This window comes from Schistocerca nitens, chromosome 8 (assembly GCF_023898315.1).
Source record: "Schistocerca nitens isolate TAMUIC-IGC-003100 chromosome 8, iqSchNite1.1, whole genome shotgun sequence".
In the NCBI taxonomy this organism is placed as follows: Eukaryota; Metazoa; Arthropoda; class Insecta; order Orthoptera; family Acrididae; genus Schistocerca; species Schistocerca nitens.
Window position 1 is genome coordinate 238188153 of NC_064621.1, and position 21903 is coordinate 238210055.

Below are 21903 nucleotides of genomic sequence, written 5' to 3' on the forward strand. Positions count from 1 at the left end.
TGGCCTTTTTATTGTGCCTCTCTGCGACCCAATGTTCCCTCTATATGGTGAGTGTCAAGGTATCCTTTCATAATACTGTTGTAAGAAGCAAGTCAGGGAAGAGATATCATCTAGGTTTAGTGTCAGGAACTTTGGGAACATAAGGTATTATCTGGACATTAAAGATAAACTTTCAGTAACAAGATTACATAATGTCGAAGTGGCTACATCAGAGAAGTCTTGAGTCAGTTCAGAAAAGATTGAATGGTAGCTAATAAGGACTCCATTGGTACATGGAAGAAAACTGAACTCGCCAGTTATCACCATAGAAACCCGCACTTATTTTCTATTCAGGTTATTGGAGGGCTGAGGTACAGTGCTGTAGCAACTTGACTTAGCATATCTTATGCAGTCAACAAGTTAAGCCAGTACAATGACAAATTTGTTCATTGACAAGGTGCTAAGTGAATTCTGAGATATCTAAAGGGCGCAACTGACAAGAGGCCATCTTGTGTTACAGATAATGAGGGCAGTTATAGTTTCACAGATGCTGAATGGGAAATTCTGAAACCTATTGGACTATCACAGTCAGGTTACAACTTCACCTTTTCCAAAGCAGCGACTTTGTGGTGTTCATGCAAGCAGACAGCCATCACTCTTTTATTAGAGAAAGTGGAATACATGAGCCTCACTGAAGCAATAATGGAAGCAATTCACCTGTCAACACACATGAAAGAACTAGGACTGACAGAGCTGTCAAACATCTTTTTGTTTGACAATAACGAGACTGCTGTAAAGTTAGCATCTAACCCAAGTTTTCAGTCAAAGGCAAAACAGATTTATACAATTCTCATTTTATACATCAAGCTCTTTGAGAATACCCACTTCAACTAGAACATCAGCTGATGGAGGACATGGTGGCAGATGTAGTGATGAATAATCTTCTGGCACCCAAGTATGATCAGTGTGCTGAAGGACTTGTTCTTCAAGTCTAAATTCCTGAACATATAACTTTGTGCTACATTTATATCATAGCAATAATAAAACTGATGTGGCATGTCACAGTTTTAGCTGCAATAGCCTAGTGCTTTATTTGGTATTCACAGATGTTTCTACACATGAATAGTTCTGTCACTGAGTTTTGTTTACAATGTGAACTGTGACTCATTTCTATTTAACGTTGTGCATAGTAACTATATAAAATAAAGTTGTTCCAACATTTATTTCAATGGCAAATTATTTTGGTCAGTTTTTGACCATCCTTAGTCCCCATACCATTGTGGTATGAGGATCTAAGGATGGTCACAAACTGACTGGAACTGGTTACCATAAAAATAAAGGTTTTTGGGTTTAGACTGTTTGTGTCCATTTTTGAAGTATTTTTAGCCAGATCTTTGCTTCTCTTTCAGAAATGTTGTCAAAAACTAATTATGTCTTGTATCCACTATTTTACTTGTTTATTGTACCAAAAAAAAAAAAAAAAAATTTGACACAAAAATTGTTTTTCTTACTTTGAAAAATAGTTCAGTTCTAAGCCAATCAAACTACTACTCTGTTTGAATAAAATGGAAATGAACATCTGTTTAAGTCCACAATGGTAGTTATTAGATAGTCCATGTTTTAGAATATCATTACACCTATGGAATATGTTTGCGGCACATGACATCTCTTCCTTTAATACAATGGCTCTGTTTCATCATAATTTAAAATTGTATGGAAACATAGATACCAAGAAATTTGAAAGACTCTTGAAACTATAAATAATTACACGAGTTTGCTTCATACACACAATTTGTTTTAAATAATTGTTTAAAATGTCTTCTGCCAGTGATGAGCTTTGCTCAAATGATGGTATGGTGTTGGAAAGAGAAAAGGCTATGTAGACATATAATAATATATCAGTAAGAATGTATTAATAAAGGTAATGAGACTAGTTTATTCATTTCAGCAGATAAATACAGGTGGAAGTGTTGGGTATTCAGGAGTTCATTTCCACTATCCAACAAGACCAGAAGTGAAAGTACTAAGGGGACTGAATCTGCTCATAAGACCAGGAAACACAGTTGCACTGGTGGGACCAAGTGGCTGTGGCAAGTCTACATGTGTGCAGCTACTGCAACGGCTCTATGATCCTATCTCTGGCAAAGTTGTAAGTGGATATCATTTTTGTTAGCTATAATCAGCTGGTTGTTCATAACCACTTCTCTTTGTTATTACGAGTTACTGAATTAAAGACAGCTCTGTTCTTGTATTGGATAATGTTACATTCAAGGGAAGAAAAAAAAAATCCCCCCCCCCCCCCCCCCCCATTTTTCATAATTTCAATTCTAGCTGTCATAGAATTATCATCTGTGGCAATACAGTTAGAGTAAAGAAAGTATTCAAATATTCATCCATAAAATATAGTACAAAGTAGATAACCAGATATATTGCAGAGGTCCCAGGAGTGATCTTTGAATTTTTACCCTTACTTACTACTACGTTTATTAATGGTGTTTGTCAGTAAAAAAAAAAAAAAAAAAAAAAAAAAAATCTGTTTATTTTACATTATGATTTACATATCCTCAATAAAAGACAGAAGAAGTTCTATGATGACTTTACATTCTTGTTCATGATTTCAAGTGGTGTTCAGTAGCTTGGTATAAAAGTGTTCAAAAAACACTCATTTGGTGTAAAACAGGAAACCGAGGATCTCCACAAATGCAAAATGAAATAAAAATGTGCCTTATTAAACACTTATACAATATGTGATACTTTAGATTCAAGAAGTGTTGGCTGCAGTATAAGTGGCAATGTTCATTGTAAAGAAACCCCCATTCAAATGGCATTGAAGCATGTGATAAATATCGGTTTGGTTATATGGGTATCAAGCTGGCGGTAGGAGATAATATTTATTTATTGTTTCATCTAGTGATCATTCCACTATGATACAGGATTTCTCTTCATAATATGTAGGATATCTCATCACAATACTATGTACTCCCACACTCCATGCCCCCACCCCCCTGCTGCCCATGAACCTTGGACCTTACTGTTGATGGGAAAGTTTGTGTGCCTCAGTGATACAGATAGCTTTACTATTGGTGCAACCACAATGGAGGGGTATTTGTTGAGAGGCCAGACAAACAAGTGGTTCCTGAAGAGGGACAGCATCCTTTTCAGTAGTTGCCAGGGCAGCATCCTTTTCAGTAGTTGCCGGGGCAACAGCCTGAATGGTTAACTGATCTGGCCTTGTAAAATCAACCAAAATGGCTTTGCTGTGCTGGTACTGTGAATGGCTGAAAACAAGGAGAAACTACGGCCTAACTTTTCCTTGGGGAATGCATCTCTACTGTATGGTTAAATGATGATGGCATCCTCACGGGTAAAACATTCTGAAGGTAAAATAGTCCCCCATTCATATCATCAGGTGGGGACTATTCAGGAGGATGTTGTTATCAAGAAAAACAAAATTGGCATTCTACAAATTATAGCATGGAATGTCAGATCCCTGAATCAGGTAGGTATGTTAGAGAATTTAAAAAGGTAAATGGATAGGTTAAAGTAAGATATAGTGGGAGTTAGTGAAGTTCAGTGGCAGGAGGAACAGGACTTCTAGTCAGATGAATACAGGGTTATAAATACAAAACCAAATAGGGGTAATGCAGGAGTGGGTTTAATAATGAATATGAAAATAGGAACATGTGTAAGTTACTGTGAATAGCATAGTGAATGCATTATTGAAGCTAAGATAGACACAAAGAAGGTCATATGCATGGAAGAGACCTGGAGACCCTGGAAGATTTCAGTTCATTATATAATGGTAAGAGAGAGACTTCAGAACCAGAGTTTAAGTTGTAAGACATTTCCAGAGGCAGACGTGGACTTTCAAAATTTATTGGTTATGTGATGTAGATCAGAACTGAAGATATTGCACAAAGGTAGGAATTTGAGGAGATGGAACCTAGATAAACTGAAAGACCCAGAGGTTGTTCAGACTTTCAAAGGGAGCGTTAGGGAATGATTGACAAAAACAGGGGCAAGGAAGACAGTAGAAGGAAAATGGGCAGTTTTGAAAGAGGAAATAATTAAGGCAGTAGAGGATTAAATAGGTAAAAGGACAAGGGCTAGTAGAAATCCATGGGCAACACAAGAAGTCTGAATTTAATTGAAAAGGAGAAAATATAAAAATGTAGTAAATGAAGCAGAAGAAAGGGAACACAAATGTCTAAAAAATGAGATTGACAGGAAGTGCAAACTGGCTAAGCAGGAATGGCTAGAGGACAAATGTGGATTTAGAAGCATATATCACTAGGAAAAAGATACATACTGCCCTACAGGAAAATTAAAGAGACCTTTGGAGAAAAGAGAACCACCTGCGTGAATATCAAGAGGTCAGATGGAAAACCTGACCAAAGCAAAGAATGGAAAGCTGATAGGTGGAAGTAGTTTATAGAGTGTTTGTACATGGGAGATATACTTGTGAGCAATATTATAGAAATGGAAGAGGACATAGATGAGGTAGCAGATAAGATACTGGAGGTAGCAGATAAGATACCGTGTGAAGAATTTGACAGAGCACTGAAAGACTTAAGTTGAAACAATACCCTGGGAGTAGACAACATTCCATTAGAACAGCTGACAGCCTTGGGAGAGCCAGTCATGACAAGACTATTCAATCTGATGAGCTAGGTGTATGAGACAAGCAAAATACCCTCAGACTTCAAAAAGAATGTAATAATACCAATTCCAAAGAAAGCAGGAGCTGACATGTGTGAAAATTACCAATCAGTCAGTTTAATAAGTCATGCTTGCAAAATACTAACATGAATTCTTTACAGAAGAATGGAGAAACTGGTAGAAGCGGACCATAGGGAAGATCATTTTGAATTCCAGAGAAATGTAGGGACACACAAGGCAATACTGACTCTACGACTTACCTTGGAACATAGGTTAAGGAAATTCAAACATATGTTTATAGCATTTGTAGACTTGGAGAAAACTTTTGACAGTGTTGAGTGGAATACTCACTTTGAAATTCTGAGAGTAGCAGGGGTAAAATACAGGAAGCAAAAGGCTATTTACAACTTGCACAGTTATAAAAGGTGAAGGGCATGAAACGAAACCAGTGGTTGAGGAGGGCGTGAGGCAAGCTTGTAGCCTACTGTGATTTTATTCAATCTGTACATTGAGCAAGCAGTAAAGAAAACAAAAGAAAAATTTGGAGTAGGAATTAAAATCAAAGGAGAAGAAATAAAAACTTTTGAGGTTTGCCTATGACATTGTAGTTCTGTCAGAGACAGTGAATAACTTGGAAGAGCAGCTGAACAGAATGGACAGTATCTTGAAAGGAGGATGTAAGATGAACATCAACAAAAGCAAAGTGAGGATAATGGTGATGCTCAGGGAATTAGATTAGGAAATGAGACACTTAAATTAGTAAATGAGTTTTGCTATTTGGGCAGCAAATAGCTGATGATGACTGAAGTAGAGGGGATATAAAATGTAGACTGGCAATGACAGTAAAAGCTTTTCTGAAGAAGAGAAATTTGTTAACTTCGAGCTTGGATTTAAGTGTCAAGAAGTCTCTTCTGAAAGCGTTTATATGGAGTGTAGCCATGTATGGAAGTGAAACATGGATGATAAACAATTTAGACAGGAAGAAAATAGAAGCTTTCGAACTATGGTGCTACAGAAGAATGCTGAAGATGCGTACACAACATAACTAATGAGGAGGTACTGACTAGAATTGAGGAGAAAAGAAATTTGTGGCACAACCTGACTAGAAGAAGGGATTGGTTCATAAGACACATTCTGCAATGTCAATAGATCACCAATTTAATACTGTTGGGAAGCATGGGGGGGGGGGGGGGGAGGGGGGGTAAAAATCGTAGAGGGAGATCAAGTGATGAATATAGTAAGCAGATTCAGAAGGATGTAGGTTGCAATAGTTACTCAGAGATGAAGAGTGTCGTACAGGATGGAGTAGCGTGGAAAGCTGTATCATACCAGTCTTTGGACTGAAGACCACAACAACAAAAATTCACATAATAATCAAAATAAAAGCTCCCGTATACACATAAACATAATACATAAATATGCTTTGTGAGACTAGGAAGATAGTCAGCTGTGGCCTTGCTGAAGGAACCATCCTGGCATTTATTTGCTTGAAATGACTTAGTAAAAAGCTTAGTCCATTCCATGATAGGCTGATTGGCACAGTAATCTGTTTTCGTAATTATATAAAGATGCAGTCTCAGTTGCAAACTTAATTTTATTACAAATAACATGTTTCGCCAGGTTAAGGCTTCCACAGATTTTCTAAAAGAAAAGGAAAAATAGGGGTGTAATTATACCAAATTACAAATTAAGGGGCATAATTCTAAGCTGAGCTAACATTTTGGAAATTATTTTAAAAAAATTAAAAGAAGAGAACAGATTAACCTTTATACAAGTCTGTCAAAGTATTACATATATTCAGCTGGTAGATATTTAGTCAGAATGCTGGTAAAAAACCTAACAGAAGAACGGTCCAATACAATATCCAGAATGAGATTTTCACTCTACAGCGGAGTGTGCACTGATATGAAACTTCCTGGCAGATTAAACTGTGTGCTGGACTGAGACTTGAACTCGGGACCTATGCCTTTCGCAGGAAGAAGCCTTAACGAGGCAAAATGCATTATTTGTAATAAAAATAACTTTGCAACTGAGACTGTCTCTTTATACAATATTTAGGAAAATCTAAATCAGAATGGCCAGACAAAGCAGACCCTCATCTGCCTGAATATGAAATCAGTGTCCTAACAGCTGCACAGCCTCATTCAGTTGGTACCTATTATACAATGTTCTTTTGATCATACACAATTTACATAAAATATTGTATAATGAGTTCAACTGTGTAGTATGTATTACTTGCAAAGCATATGTTAGCTGCACATTTAAATATAATATTTTGGCAGTCTTTTACATCTCCTTGGTCAGTTTATCATACAGTTTTATTCTCTGATAGAAAATGCTGTTCTAATATTTTATTTGTTTTTCTTTGCTAAATGCAGCCTCAAACTGACTATTGTTCCATGACTGTGTACTGCACTAGTAGAGGGATACATAGGTCTACCTGTATTTTCCCTGATATGCATACACATTGATGGATGTAATAACTTGGTGTAGTAAGGATACCCAGTTTTATTAATAATTCTATACAATATGCCCAATTAATACTTTTAGTTTTTATTCTTATAGGCCTTTTTTGTAGTTTGAAAACCCTGTCCCTATTTTAAGCTCTTGGCCCCCAAAAAAAGAACCCTTAGCTAAGAACTGAGTGTACTTAGTGTGCCCCCACAAGCCATTTGCTTCTACAAACTGATGCTAGAACCCTAAGATCGCAATGTGGCTGATGGGATTCTGTTTGCTATTATCGTTGTGTGTCATTCCATGTTAATAGATAATCAATGTACTGTAAAAACTTTGTGTTTGTTACACAGTCTGCAGGCTTATCATCTTGCTTAATGTTAAAGAGTTGTTTTCCCTCTTTTTGCTGAAATGCATGCTGTTTTCTTCATGTTGAATATTAATGCAAACTCTCACGACATGCCTAGCTTGAGGCTGACAGATATACTGAATTCATATAACCTTGTAATTATAATAGACACTGATACAAGAGTGACAAACTACACCTACAGCAGGATATATTATGTGATAATCAGTAAACTTGCTACTAACAGTGTTAGTCACAGAAATATAGAATTTCACTACTCTGACCACAATTGTCAGTCTGTTGAGTACACGGGTGTTAACACAGTAGAAGCAACAAATGTCACTGAACAGAAACGAATCTTGAACAATCACAATACAAATCGCCTTAAACATAAACTAGCCTAGGAGGAATAAAACTGTGTGTATAAGGTAAAAGGCTCAAACAAGAAATGGGATCAATTCTATGAAACAATTTTGAGACATTGTAATCACTGCTGCCAAGTTAAAGATGTAAAAAGGACTCTAATACATAGAAAGAAACCAAAGCTGAAACTACCAAGTAGTTTTGATTAAATTCAAGCAGAATGTTCATGACATCTTCTTTCTTTATAAATCAAAAGAGGATATCATCCTTAAGGAAAAGTATTGTAAAGCCAAGAAAATGTTTAAGGCAGCGCTTTCAAATTTGAGGAAAAAGGTGCATAGTGATGCAGTCATTAAATCTGACAATATGAGTAAAGCATCTTGGAAGCTCATCAATCAATACCGTAAAGCACCATCAAATGTGAATACTAAAGAAATAAGCATATTGCATAAGGGAAAATTAATAGAAGATCCGAGAACAATCTGTGACTTTTTAATAAATATTTCATCACTCCATGTAGCATACCAACTCAATCTGTTGACCAAAACATCAAGATAAACATTTGCTCGCCCCAATGTACAAACTTTGAATTCAGAACTGTGAGTGAACATGAAATAAGTCAAATAATCTGCACATTAAAGACCAAGCACTCAGCTGGATGGGATGGGATATCTAGTGCCCTAGTTAAAAGTGAATTAGTTAAACCTATTACCCATGTCATTAACTGCTGTATTAGGGAAAATACCTCCCCAGACTCATTAAAAAGAGTGTAGTAAAACCAGTATACAAGGAAGGATATAAAAAACAGGTTGAAAACTTTAGGCAACATCATTAATCCCCATATTTAACAAAATCTTTGAATATGTTTTGCTTTCACAACTCGGTGACTACTTCACAACAAATAACCTACTCACTGAAACTCAACATGGTTTCAGGAAAAACCACAGCACCATCACAGCAATCTCTGAATTTTACGTAATGTACATAGTGCACTAGATGAAGGAAATTTGGCAACAGGCATATTCCTTGATCTTACCAAGGCATTTGATTCCATTAAAATGACCTATTAATAAAGAAACTTCTGGCATATGACTTAAAAGATTCAGCAATACTACTGTATACAAGGAAGGATCTAAAAAACAGGTTGAAAACTTTAGGCAACATCATTAATCCTCATATTTAGCAAAATCTTTGAATATGTTTTGCTTTCACAACAGCAGCATTGATATTGATAAATCCGTGTGGTGGATTGCCAAGGGTGATGGCAGAGGCAAAGGCAGCTCAGTCAACATTCTTGAGATGACCACTGTAGGGAAGCAACGAGAGCAGGGGAGGAGATTGTGAGATCAATAGCAGTGAAGGTGCCATGAGTGGTGCTAAAGGGGGTAGGAGAACCATCATTCAGGAGACACAAATTGAAGTCTGTAATAAGCTTGTAAGTTGGTCAATTAGGAGGCCCCTACCCATTGAAGTGGCAGAAGGTGAAAGTTGTAACAGAGGCAAAAGTTGAAGAAAGTGACACTGGATGGAGTGTCTCATATTTTTTTGATGAAGTGATGAAGGGACTTGTACTCTTGGATCTTCTTTTCTCTCTTGTAAGCAGGGCTATCCAGCGAGCGAAGGGAGTGGTGGCCAAGACAACTGACACACACACACACACACACACACACACACACACACACACACACACACACACACACACAGGTGGCAGAACACAGGGGCTTCCCTCACACACAGCATCCGCCATAAAGCGGGTAGATATATGCCCAAAATGCAAGCACTGAAAGCACCTCATGGGTGGTGGATGTACAGGTTCATGTCACATCTGAAACATAAACTTGACCTTCTCTGGGAGGGTATCTCCCTCAAAAACCAGAATGAAGGCGCCGGTATTGCTGCAGTTGTTGTGTTCCTGCTGCACATTTCAAACAACACGAATGCCCCATCGCTCTAGATTAGCTGGAGTTCCTCATCAGTTTGCAGGATGAGGACCCTATGAAAAATCACTCCCTGGAACACGTTCAGAGACTGGTGACAAACCAGAAGCAGTGTACAAAGCTAACATTCCAAATTAATGACGAGTTGCAATCGCCCAGTCCTCTAATGAAACTGTCAAACAAGGAGTCCCCCAGGGATCTGTTCTTGGCCCCTTTCTCTTTTTAGTCTATGTGAATGATGTCACCCAGCCAGAAAACTCCATAATAGTGAGCTACGCAGATGACACATCTCTTTTGTTTTTTGGTGAAAATACTTGTGAACTTACATCTCCTGCAACAGATGGAGTGATAACTATAATAAAGTATTTTCAAGAACAAGAGTTAAAGGTCATTGTTAATAAATCACAATTATTATCATTCAAAACTGCTAACTCTCATCATAGCTCTATAAATAATATATATCGAACTGAGGCAGCAGACACTAATAGCTGCTGCCAATTCTTGGGCCAATACTTAGAAGAAAACTTATGGTGGTCAAAGCATATTAACTTTGTGTGTGGAAAGATTAGTAGTGGATTATATCTACTCAGTCATCTTGCAAAAATAGTTACAAACCCTACTATTCAAACTGTTTACTATGGAACAATATATCTTTACTAAATTATGGTATTGAACTTTGGGGGTGTGCTGCTGATACACACCTCAATAGATTAATGTTGTTGCAGAAGAAGGCAATTAGAATAATGCATGATCTGGGTCATAATGATTCTGTTAGAGAGATTTTTGTGCAACATAAGTACCTTACAACAGATTCCCTGTATTTATATAAGGTAATTTTATATTCTGTAAATCATCAAAAAGATTCAAGAAGATGTAATGACATACATGACCACAACACTAGAAATAAAAATAGTTACTTTAGGCAAAGAACAAAGTTAAAAATAACAGATCACAGCCCATAATCAGTGGTAAAATTTGGTTTAAAAAATTGCCGAAAGACTTACGTGCCTATGATGGAAATATCTTTAAAACAAAACTCAAATTATTCCTGGCAAAGAAATGTTTGTACTCTCTCTCTCTCTCTCTCTGAATTCTAAGTTGAAAACACGTGATCTTATAGTTTGTATTAGAAATTTTTAGTTGTATACCTACTTCTGTGACACTATATTCCCTTTGTGTGCTTGTATTATAGTCTTGCTAATTTTTATCAACTACTTTTTTTGTTTGTATTTTAAGAACATCTTCATAATTATGTAAACAACATTCATGTTTGCAATAGTCATCATTTTTGTTGACTCTATGCAAAAAACATTAAATAAATAAATAAATGTTCGAGATCAATATATTACATATAGCCAACTCATAAACATCTCTGCAGGTTTCATTCGCCTTCTGTATTAGGAGTTCTGGTGTTTCATCAGTGACTATGATGTTGCTGTCATCAGCAAAGAAAACATTTTTCCAAGTCTTATACTGTATGGAAGGTCACTGATATACATGGTCCAATTACATTAATGTGACCACTGCCTGCAATAACCATTCACAGGTGGTAGGTGGCAACACTAGCAGTGGTGGTTATATAAAATGTGTTGTGGGGAGGGGGGGGGTAGGAGGAGTGCAGTCTTTGTTGTAATGCGGAAACGGAGCAATTTACCAGACATCCCAAAGGGTGTGATCACTGGCTTTTGGGCCAAGGGGGGAAGCATCTTGGAAACGACTAAATTTGTGAACTATTCATGTGCCACCATCATTAAAGTATAACTTGCATGGCAAAATGACACTATTCAAAATCAGCACTGAGGCAACAGTGGTGCACTAAGGGCCCTAAATGACAGGGGTGAAAGACAGCTGCAGAGATGTGTGCTGGTGAGTAGACATGCAACTGCTGAGCAACTGACTGCCCAGATGAACTGAGGGGCTACCAACTGTGTATCCTCAGGGAATGTTGCTGCATATGGGTCTCCACAGAAGGCACCTGGTTTATGCACCCATGCTGTCTGCTGTTCATGGTGATGAAGGCTGGAATTTGCAAGCCAATACCACAACTGGACATCACTGAGTGGTGACAACTAGTCTTTTCAGATTAATCACATTTAATGCTCCATTGGACAGATGGTTATTGGCATGAGCAGTGTGAAAGTCTGAAGGAAAATGCCCTACAATGATCGTCAACAGGGTCCAGGGTGGTAAACATTCCCTTGGATATGTCATCATCCTGGAAGACACAGTGTGCATATCTATCCTTGGGAACCATGTCCACCATTACATGCAATTTGTTTTCCTCGACATGTTGGCATCCCCCAACAGAACAATGCAACATGTTGCACAGCTAACAGTGTATGTGCATGGTTTGAAGAGCACCGTAATGTGTTTATTGTACTCCCCTAGCCACCAAAGACCCCAGATTTAAACCTGATCAATAATCTGCAGGACCACCTCGATCGGGCCATTGATGCTATGAATCCCCAGCCAAAAAACCTAGTGTAGCTGGCCACAGAAACGGAGTTGGTATGGCTCCACATCCATGTCGGTACCTTCCAGAACTTCATTGACTCTCTTCCTGCACATCACACAGTGACCCATGCTGCAAAATGTATTATGCAGACTTTCGACAGGTTCTCACATTAATGTGATTGGTCAGTGTATACATACAATTAGCTGAGTGCCCACTGTTTCACTTGCATAGACTGTATGGTGTGCACAGCATTTTTTTTATTATTTAGTCAGACTTTCAAGTTATTCACAAATTGCAACATCTTCTAAACTTTTCATGCTAATTCAGGACATAGAAGAATGGTATCTTCTGAGCGTATTCTGACCAGAAAGCTATTCCGGTAGTTGGAGTTGGAGATCTTTGTTAATCCTGTCTTTTGTGTTCTTGTGGTGATTTTTCCATAAAAACTTTTATCCCCTAACATATATATCTTTAGAAGTTAAATATCAATATTCATAGATTTAGTTTTAAATTGGTTTAAATGGAACAAAATATTTTCATAAAAATTTCCATCCCCCATTTCATCCCCATATGGACTGAAGTTAAAAAATACATAGAACACTTTTTTTTAATTTCATATGAGATTAAATTTCAAAATTGCTTTCAGAACAAAATATATCCATAATAATATTCATCCCCTATTTTACACCCTAAAGGGTTGAATTTCCAAGAATGCCAAAATATATATTTTTTATTTGTAACTGAGAACTCAAATGCCAATTCCCATAGATGTCTTCTTCTCCTTCTTCTTCTTCTTCTTCTTCTTCTATGTGATCAGCCCAAGTAGACCACACGCTGCTACAAGTTTCCTCCTCCATTGTATTCTGTCCATTGCTGCTATCCGCCATCCGACCACATCTATTGATGCTTGGTTTAAATCTTCATGGAGGACATCCCTCCAACACTTCTTGGGTCTTCCTGGGGGTCTCTTTTCTATAGATGTGAAGTCCAGGAGCTTCCGAGGCCATCTGTGATCTTCCATCCGGGTCACATGGCCGGCCCACGTCATTTGTTTGGCTTTGACAGTTCCTGTTATGTTGGGCTGCTGGTATAATTCCTCAAGCTCTTGGTTGTGTGCGATCCTCTATTCCCCTGTGTCTGCATCCAGAACTGTGCTGAAGATCTTCTGAAGCACTTTTCTCTCAGAAACAAGAAGCTTATGGAAGTCCTGTTTCCGGATACTCCATGTCTCACAGCCATGTAGAACAACAGGTTGGATCAGGATTTTGTACAGTCGGATCTTGAACTGTCTGGAGAGATATCTGGACTGAAGCAGTTGTGCTAGGCTGAGGTAAGATCGGTTTCCTGCGTGTTTTCTGGCATTGATCTCTGCTTCACATGATGAGTTCTCAGTGAAAAGTGCCCCTAAATATTTAAATTCATGCACTCTCTTGTGGGGCTGGTCTCCCACCTGTAGTGATTGTAGATCACCAGCAGCCTGACTTTGACCACATGTCATAACGGGTTACTCTGTCTTGGCTTCGTTTATGTTTAGCTTTGTTTATGTTTCCCATAGATGTGGTTTTGACAATGATTAAGTTGTTCTTTAATAATGATTTATGTAAAAAAACAAAGCTCACACACTAGTGCAGACATTAAATCTCCAGAAATGCTGAAAACACATATTTCATTATTTCTGACTGAGAACCCAAATACCAATTTTCGTAGTTCTGGCTTCAAAATTGCCTTCATAGTGATATATTTTCAAAAAACCTTTCATCGCCTATTTCACCCCCTTAGAGGTGGAATATTGAAAAATCCCTTTTTAAACATTGCCTGCAGTATAAGATCAACACCCTCGGCAAATTTCAAATTTCCATCCGTAGTGGTTTGGCGTGGGCGATGACAAATCAGTGAGTGAGTGAGTCAGTGAGGACATTGCCTCTTATATACAGAGATTAAGAAAGGAATTGGATCCAATAAACTACCATGAAGTACGTCTATAATTGCCATGTTGAATTTCAGACAGCCACAGTGGGAAAACTGTTACACATTAAGCTTTTTGCCTTCATCATAAAAGAGAAACACACACACATTCACACAAGCAAACACACCACACCACACAAACACACACACACACACACACACACACACACACACACACACAACCGCTTCGTGTGGCAGCCCAGACGAAATAGCAGTCATGCGTGTTTGAGGTGTGCTAGCTTGAGTGAGTGAATGTGTGTTTCTCTTTTCTGATGAAGACTTCAGCCAATCTTTTCATTGTGCCTCTGTCTGTAGCTCAACATCTCATCAATAGTCTAACTTTTTGATTAACTCTGTTAGCGAAACTTGCCTGTAATTTTATATACTGTCAGCAGGTATTTAATATAAATTAGAAGGTGACTGTTTTTCTTTTCTTTTCCTCCTTCTTGAAAGTAGTGTCTTTCCTTAGTAAGCACAAATAATTTATAGAGCTTAACAATAGTTAACTGTTAATACAGTTTCTAAAGCTGTTTCACTTTGTTAATGTATATCACTTTTGGATCTAATTCATTGTGGGATCTACAACACAATGAATGAAGAAATGTATTAATAGAACCATATAAGCATCTACAGAATGGCACGTTTTTTAACCACATGGAACATAAAAATATGAGGAAGCAAAATCAAAATAATTCAAACAGGAATTATGCATTATGAAACTGACATTTAAGGACTTAAAAATCTAAAATATTCAGTTCTAATGCAATTCACTTGGGTACAGAAAAACAGAAGGAAGATGTGACTTTTCTTGGTGGGATTGGTAGATGGTATGTGCATAAATACCATCAATATCACATTCTTTTTAATGATGTACCTTAATGGTGTGATTATTATCAGTATTGATGAGAGCAGAGGGATCATCAGCATATTACGTATTCATTAGAGCTAGAACGACTGAAACAGGCCTCATCAACATAGTAATTTTTATGAACACATAGTTTAAAAATATGTCATTTTTCACTTGGAAGGTAAAGCCAGGATGCAGAATGTAAGAAAGGAAAAATGACTGAGACTAAAATAGTGAAAACATGTATGTTATATGATACCGACAGACTATGCAATGAGAAACGCTTGATATGTGAGTTTTACATTAGGAAAATGTAAATATACATGACATAATTTAAGAAAAATAACACAACCACATGTGTTAGAATAATTTTGAAAAGCAAAACAGAATCCACTATCATTATGAATATCTGAAAAGGTGATGAATCTAGCAGGTGAAAGAACACAAATGGAAAATTTGACAAATGTGATAAAATCAATAAAACTGAATAGGAAATTTAAAAAGTGAGTTAGAGCAAATGTTAATGAATATCTGAGGTACATGTATGAGCAGATGTAAGAATGAAATGCAGAGGATAGGGCTGGACTCTTTTTGAAACTGTTTTGACCATACATGAACCACACATCAATGTAATATAATACAAAAAAGGGAACACACTGCTTTAAAGATGTGAATAGATAAGTTAGGACTGTTCATGAGAACATTTTGTACCACAATAATGTCATAAAAGAAGACAAATGTGAAATAGGAATTTGTGATATTTAACAAGTGATCACAGGTAAAATGTGTGATAAGCTGTAAAATAAATAGGTTGAAGGAAATTTCTCAGCTTGTAGACACTGCTATAAGAATATGTAGGAGATTAAAGGCTCTATTCTTTGTAACTGGAATGTCAGAAAGTCTGAGTTCTGAGTATTTGATATGAGACAGTAGGAAAAATGCAATTGTCATTTATAATAATAATAAAAAGAAATTCCAGGAACTGTCAATATTACATTACATAAATCATAACCACATGCTATCAAAATATTCTATAAAATATTTAAAACTGGTAGAAACATACTGAAAGGTATTAAGTAGGGAATTATATGACATTGTATAGGTGAGGGTCATATAACTCAAATAAAATAAATTTGTGATTGACATATTGCAGTGACATGGGGCATTGCTGCCAGTGCGCAGTTACCAACACTCAACAGGGCTCTGCACGTACCTACAAAGCAGACAACATAGTGAATATATGGCTCTCCAGAAAGAACTATGATTGACTTGGAGTAGGTCCCCACCACTCTACTCACTGATATGTCAGTCACAAAGTTAATTATAATTGACACTGAATAGAATAAATACTAAATACAGGAAGGATAATTGTGAAAGCCTGAACATATTGACAAAGAGCTCTTTTCATGCTTTGTGGATTACAATAAGGCCTCTGACTCTATAGATTAGCTTATATTTTAGCAAGTTTTTCAATATTAGAGTATGTATTGAAAAACTGTACTGGCAAAAGGAAATGGCAGCAAGTGTAAAAATAAGAATTCAAGCAGTTTTCTTGCACAAAATGGCATCAGACAGTGACTGTTTTTTACAGTCCCAGATCTACAATATTTCCAAGCAGTGGCAAAAACTTAATGGTGGTGCCTCCCCCCCCCCCCCCCCCCCCCTTGAGCACTTGAGATAGGATGTCAAAAATTTTTGAAAAATTAATGTTTCAAAAATATGTTCATTTTGTAGTGCACATCTCTGAGAAAAGTTTGATACATAAAACATATATGTTTGAGAAAATGTATGACATGTTATTTAGTCTTAAGTGTGCCGAAGCACAGTACCTTGCCTCTTTACACCGCATTCTTCTGTCACATGTCATTGTATTTCGGTGTGTGGAATTCAAACATGTATATTTTACAATGGAAGCCATCAAGCCTATGTTCATGACAGTGGAAATTAAAATGACCTGTGGTGCCTCTCCTGCTCCCAGTTGGCCAGTTTGATCTCCCACCCCCTTTTAAAAAAATCTCACAATTAATACTGTGTGAGATTATTTGTAACTGGGAGAATAAGAACTCTTCAGAATATCTGCACTCTGTATTGCCTAGTAGCTAATAACTTTCTCTTTTGAATGGCATAAAATTAAATATAGGAAACATAAAACCAGTCAAGACCAGAAACAAGCAAGACAGTACACATTTCTTCAATCCTTAGGTCACAGCATTGATTTCCCTCTCTCATCCAGGTACAGCTTTACACAGCATGCTTTGCTTTCTGTGAAAGAATCTATTTCATCATCAAAGTTCATCAAATGTTTTGCCACATGAAAAAGTCAAAATGTCATTCTCTAATACTGAAAAAGCTGTTGATATGAATAGAACCCCAGGTTGGTGTGGTTTATCAATCTGATTACGTATATTTTGTCACTGTCTGCTAGATAGAACAAAATAAGCCTTGCAGCAATTGTAACACGTGCCAAATAAGCGAGCCTGTTTGGCAAAAATAGTCATTTTTACCTACCTCATTTGCATAAATAACACGACAGAATATAATTTGTGAAGTATCAGTATTAAATGCCTATTAGGCCTACTAAGTGAAAAGTTTTAAGTTAGCAACTAGTTTCACATTTCATTCATACTCTCCAGTTTCCCAAGCATGAGATCGAACAGTGGTAATATGCAATTTTTATATAAATTTGGAATCATATTATTCTATATAATTTGTGTGATGTTCCAATTTTTTCTCCTTCCTTGTTCTAACGCACAATCTTGTTATCACTAATTCTGTAACTATTCCTGCCATTGTCAAAACTCATTGTCCGGTTAATTTCACTGAACCTGCCAGAATCACTGGCTTAGTTATCCCATGTTTATTCTCCAGTTAGGCATTATTACATGTTCATACGGATTCTATGGGCTATTCCGAGAATAGAATTTAAGTGGTTGTAAATGGGAACTTTATCACTGGGCCTTAGTAGTGTAACAATCTGGCAAAAATTTTCTGTCAAAATTTCACTTTCTTGGCTACACCAAGAAGATAATATGTAATCTTTCTTACCTGTTATTCCTGTCAGTCATTTATTTCCACTCTGGTAGTTTAAAGCTTTGGATTTTGCTAATAATTATAACAACACTGATCATTCGCTCACTTAATCAACCACATAAACAAACAGCGATTAGCGTTCACCCGTTTGGTTTTATTTGGCTCAGCTCATATAGCCCCCATCCCCTTTTGTCTGCAGGGAAGTTTTTTATTTCTAGATGTGATGGGGATTCCCCTGGCATGCACTTAATAAAAGCGGGTCTTCTGATCCAGACTGTATACCAATTAGGTTCCTTTCGGAGTATTCTGATGCATTAGTTCCATACTTAACAATCATATAGAACTGTTCCTTGATGAAAGATCCATACCCACAGACTGGAAAGTTGCACAGGTCACACCAATATTCAAGAAAGGTAGTATGGGTAATTCACTAAATTACAGGCCCATATCGTTAACATCGATATGTAGCAGGATTTTAGAACATATATTATGTTCGAACATTATGAATTACCTCGAAGAAAACTGTCTATTGACACACAATCAACATGGATTTAGAAAACATCATTCCTGTGAAACACAACTAACTCTTTATTCACATGAAGTGTTGAGTGCTATTGACAAGGGATTTCAGATCGATTCCTTATTTCTGGATTTCCAGAAGGCTTTTGACACTGTACCACACAAGCAGCTCATATTGAAATTGCGTGCTTATGGAATATTGTCTCAGTTATGTGACTGGATTTGTGGTTTCCTGTCAGAGAGGTCACAGTTCATAGTAACTGATGTAAAGTCATCAAGTAAAACAGAAGTGATTTCTGGCATTCCCCAAGGTAATGTTATAGGCCCTTTGCTGTTCCTTATCTATATAAACGATTTGGGAGACAATCTGAGCAGGCATCTTCGGTTGTTTGCAGATGACGCTGTCGTTTATCGACTAATAAAGTCATCAGAAGATAAAAACAAACTGCAAAACGATTTAGAAAAAATATCTGAATGGTGCGAGAAGTGGCAGTTGACCCTAAATAATGAAAAGTGTGAGGTCATCCACATGAGTGCTCAAAGGAACTCGTTAAACTTCAGTTACACGATAAATCAGTCCAATCTAAAAGCCGTAAATTCAGCTAAATACCTAGGTATTACAATTACGAACAACTTAAATTGGAAGGAACACATAGAAAATGTTGTGGGGAAGGCTAACCAAAGACTGCTTTTTATTGGCAGGACACTTAGAAAATGTAACAGACCTACAAAGGAGACTGCCTACACTAAGCTTGCCTGTCCTCTTTTAGAATAGTGCTGCACAGCATGGGATCCTTATCAGACAGGACTGATGGAGTTCAAAGAAAGGCAGCACGTTTTGTATTATCGCGAAATATGGGAGAGAATGTCACAAAAATGATACAGGATTTGGGCTGGAAATCATTAAAAGAAAGGCATTTTTCGTTGCAATGGAATCTTCTAACAAAATTCCAATCACCTACTTTCTCCTCCGAATGCAAAAATATTTTGTTGACACCGACCTACACAGGGAGCAACAATCACCACAATAAAATAAGGGAAATCAGAGCTCATACGGAAAGATATAAGTGTTCATTCTTTCTGCGCGCTATACGAGATTGGAATAATAGAGAATTGTGAAGGTGATTCAATGAATCCTCTGCCACTCACTTAAGTGTGATTTGCAGAGTATCCATGTAGATGTAGATGAAGATGTAGATTGCAAAACCAATTACAGATTCTGAAAGTTTGGACTTATTGCCATTTTTCAACGTAGCCTCTGTCATAATCAGTGCATTTTTGGAGATGCTCTGGAAGTTTTTTCATTCCCATGTCATATCACTCTCCCACTCTCTTGTGCAGGAAGGCATGGACAGCTGTCTTCAGCTCCTCATTGCTTGAAAATTTCATTCCCCCCTAAATGTTGGTTCAATTTGGGGAACAAATAATAGTCACTGGGAGCCAAATCAGGGCTGTGTGGAGGATGGTGAATGGTTTCCAACCTGAATTTGGTGATGAGATCTGTCGCGGTGTGGGCAGCATGAGGGTGGGCATTGTCATGTTGCAAACAAACTCCATTTGTCAGGCGACACCTCCTTTTGTTCTGTATAGCCCCGCATAGCTTTGTTAGTGTCTCGCAGTACCTTGCTGCAATGTTATACCTCTTCCCAGGTCATCGACCAGCTGAATGCCTTTCCTATCCCAGGGTACTGAAGCCATCACCTTCCCTGTTGATGGCATTTGCTTTAACTTCTTGATATTTGGAGAACTGGAATGCCACCACTGTTGTCATTGTTTCTTAGTCCCTAGCATGAAGTAGTGGGCCCAAGTCTCAGCCCCGGTTGCAACTGAATCCAGGAATACCTCACCCTCTTCCCAGTAATGGTGCAGAAACTTGCGGGCAATTTTGACGTGCTTCCTTTTGCGTTCATCAGTGAGCATCCATGGCACCCATCTGTCACACATCTTGTGTTACTTCAAAATATCTGTCAAAATCTTGTCCATGTCCCCTGTCAGTTCGGCAAACTCTTGCTCACTGTCTCATCCCAAGCTGATGGACACGCGCAGCCAGCCTGGTCATGCACATTTGTACAGCCGCCTGCAAATTCCCAACACCACTTACGCACATTTTTTACATCTGTACACTTTTCTCCATAAAATTGATCAACTGGTGATGAATTTCAATAGGGGTTGACTCCTTAAACCACAGGAACCTAATCACAGAACACAATTCACACTTGGCAGATGCATCAGTTTTCCCTTCCATCATTAATGGCTGCTATGCTGAGAATGAGTATCACAGAGAGATGGGTATCAACAACAGTAGTGGTGTGAGGAGCAAAGAAAATGGCGCTGTTGTCAGATTTAAGCTTGCTCACTCTGCCCTGTCGGGAGCTCATTGAAGACCTTACTTTATGAACAACACTCATATCTCATCATACAGGCTTTCAATCTCTTCATCATCTGCTAATCTGCTGTCTTATATCTTATACTACTGTGCTGGATATTGACTTCAAGTCTAACTGGGCTATGATAATGCAGTCACTATGCTGTTCATGGTAGCTTACCCACTTTCCTATTTTCTTATTCATTATAAGACCTACTCCTATATGGCCCCTGTTTGATTTTGTTTTCATAAGCTGGTACTGTCATCCTGTTCATCCTGCCACCAAACTTCACTAATTCCCACTATATCCAATTGCATCCTATCCATTTCCCTTTTCAGACTTTCTAATCTAAGGGGTCTAACATTTCACACTCTGACCTGTAGAATGTAAGCTTAATTTTTCCTGATAGCAACATCCTCTTGAGTATTCCCCGACCTGGAGATCCAAATAGGGGACTATTTTACCTCTGGAATATTTTACCAAAGTGTATGTCATCATCATTTAATTACACAGTAGAGTTGCATCCTCTCAAGAAAAATAACAGCTGTAGTTTCCCCTTACTTCCAGCTATTCACAGTAGCAACAAAGCATGGCAATGTTGGCTAATCTTACAAGGCCAGATTAGTCAGTCATCCAGACTGTTACACCTGCAATTACTGAAAAAGCTGCTGCTCTTCAAAGTTTAATAAAGGTAAGGTATGGCAAAGTTCCACATTTTGGCCATAGATGGGCCAATTGGACCAGACTGACCACCATATCATCCTCTGCCAGTGGCATCATTGCATGAGGTATGGAGGGACATGTGTTCAGTACAGCACTCTCCCAATCATTGTGAGGTTTCTTGATCTTGGAACCACCGCTAATCAGTCAAGTAACTCCTCAGTTGGGTTCATGAGGGTGAGTGCACCCCTTATCAGTCCTCTCACTGACGGAAAATCCCTAGCAGTACTGGGAATTGAACCCAAGTCACCCGCATGCCAGTC

At 37.8% G+C, this 21903-nt stretch overlaps 1 protein-coding gene across 4 annotated transcripts in view; it reads left to right on the forward strand.

Moving 5' to 3' along the window:
- LOC126199000 (multidrug resistance protein homolog 49-like) overlaps nucleotides 1-21903 on the forward strand; it is a 368814-nt gene that overhangs the window by 323225 nt on the left and 23686 nt on the right. For 3 of the 4 annotated variants that reach the window (XM_049935679.1, XM_049935676.1, XM_049935677.1), the window contains exon 21: nucleotides 1928-2128. In XM_049935679.1, coding sequence (XP_049791636.1) covers nucleotides 1928-2128 — 201 coding nt within the window. The remainder of the gene's footprint in view (nucleotides 1-1927; nucleotides 2129-21903) is intronic. The other variant, XM_049935680.1, reaches the window with a different exon arrangement.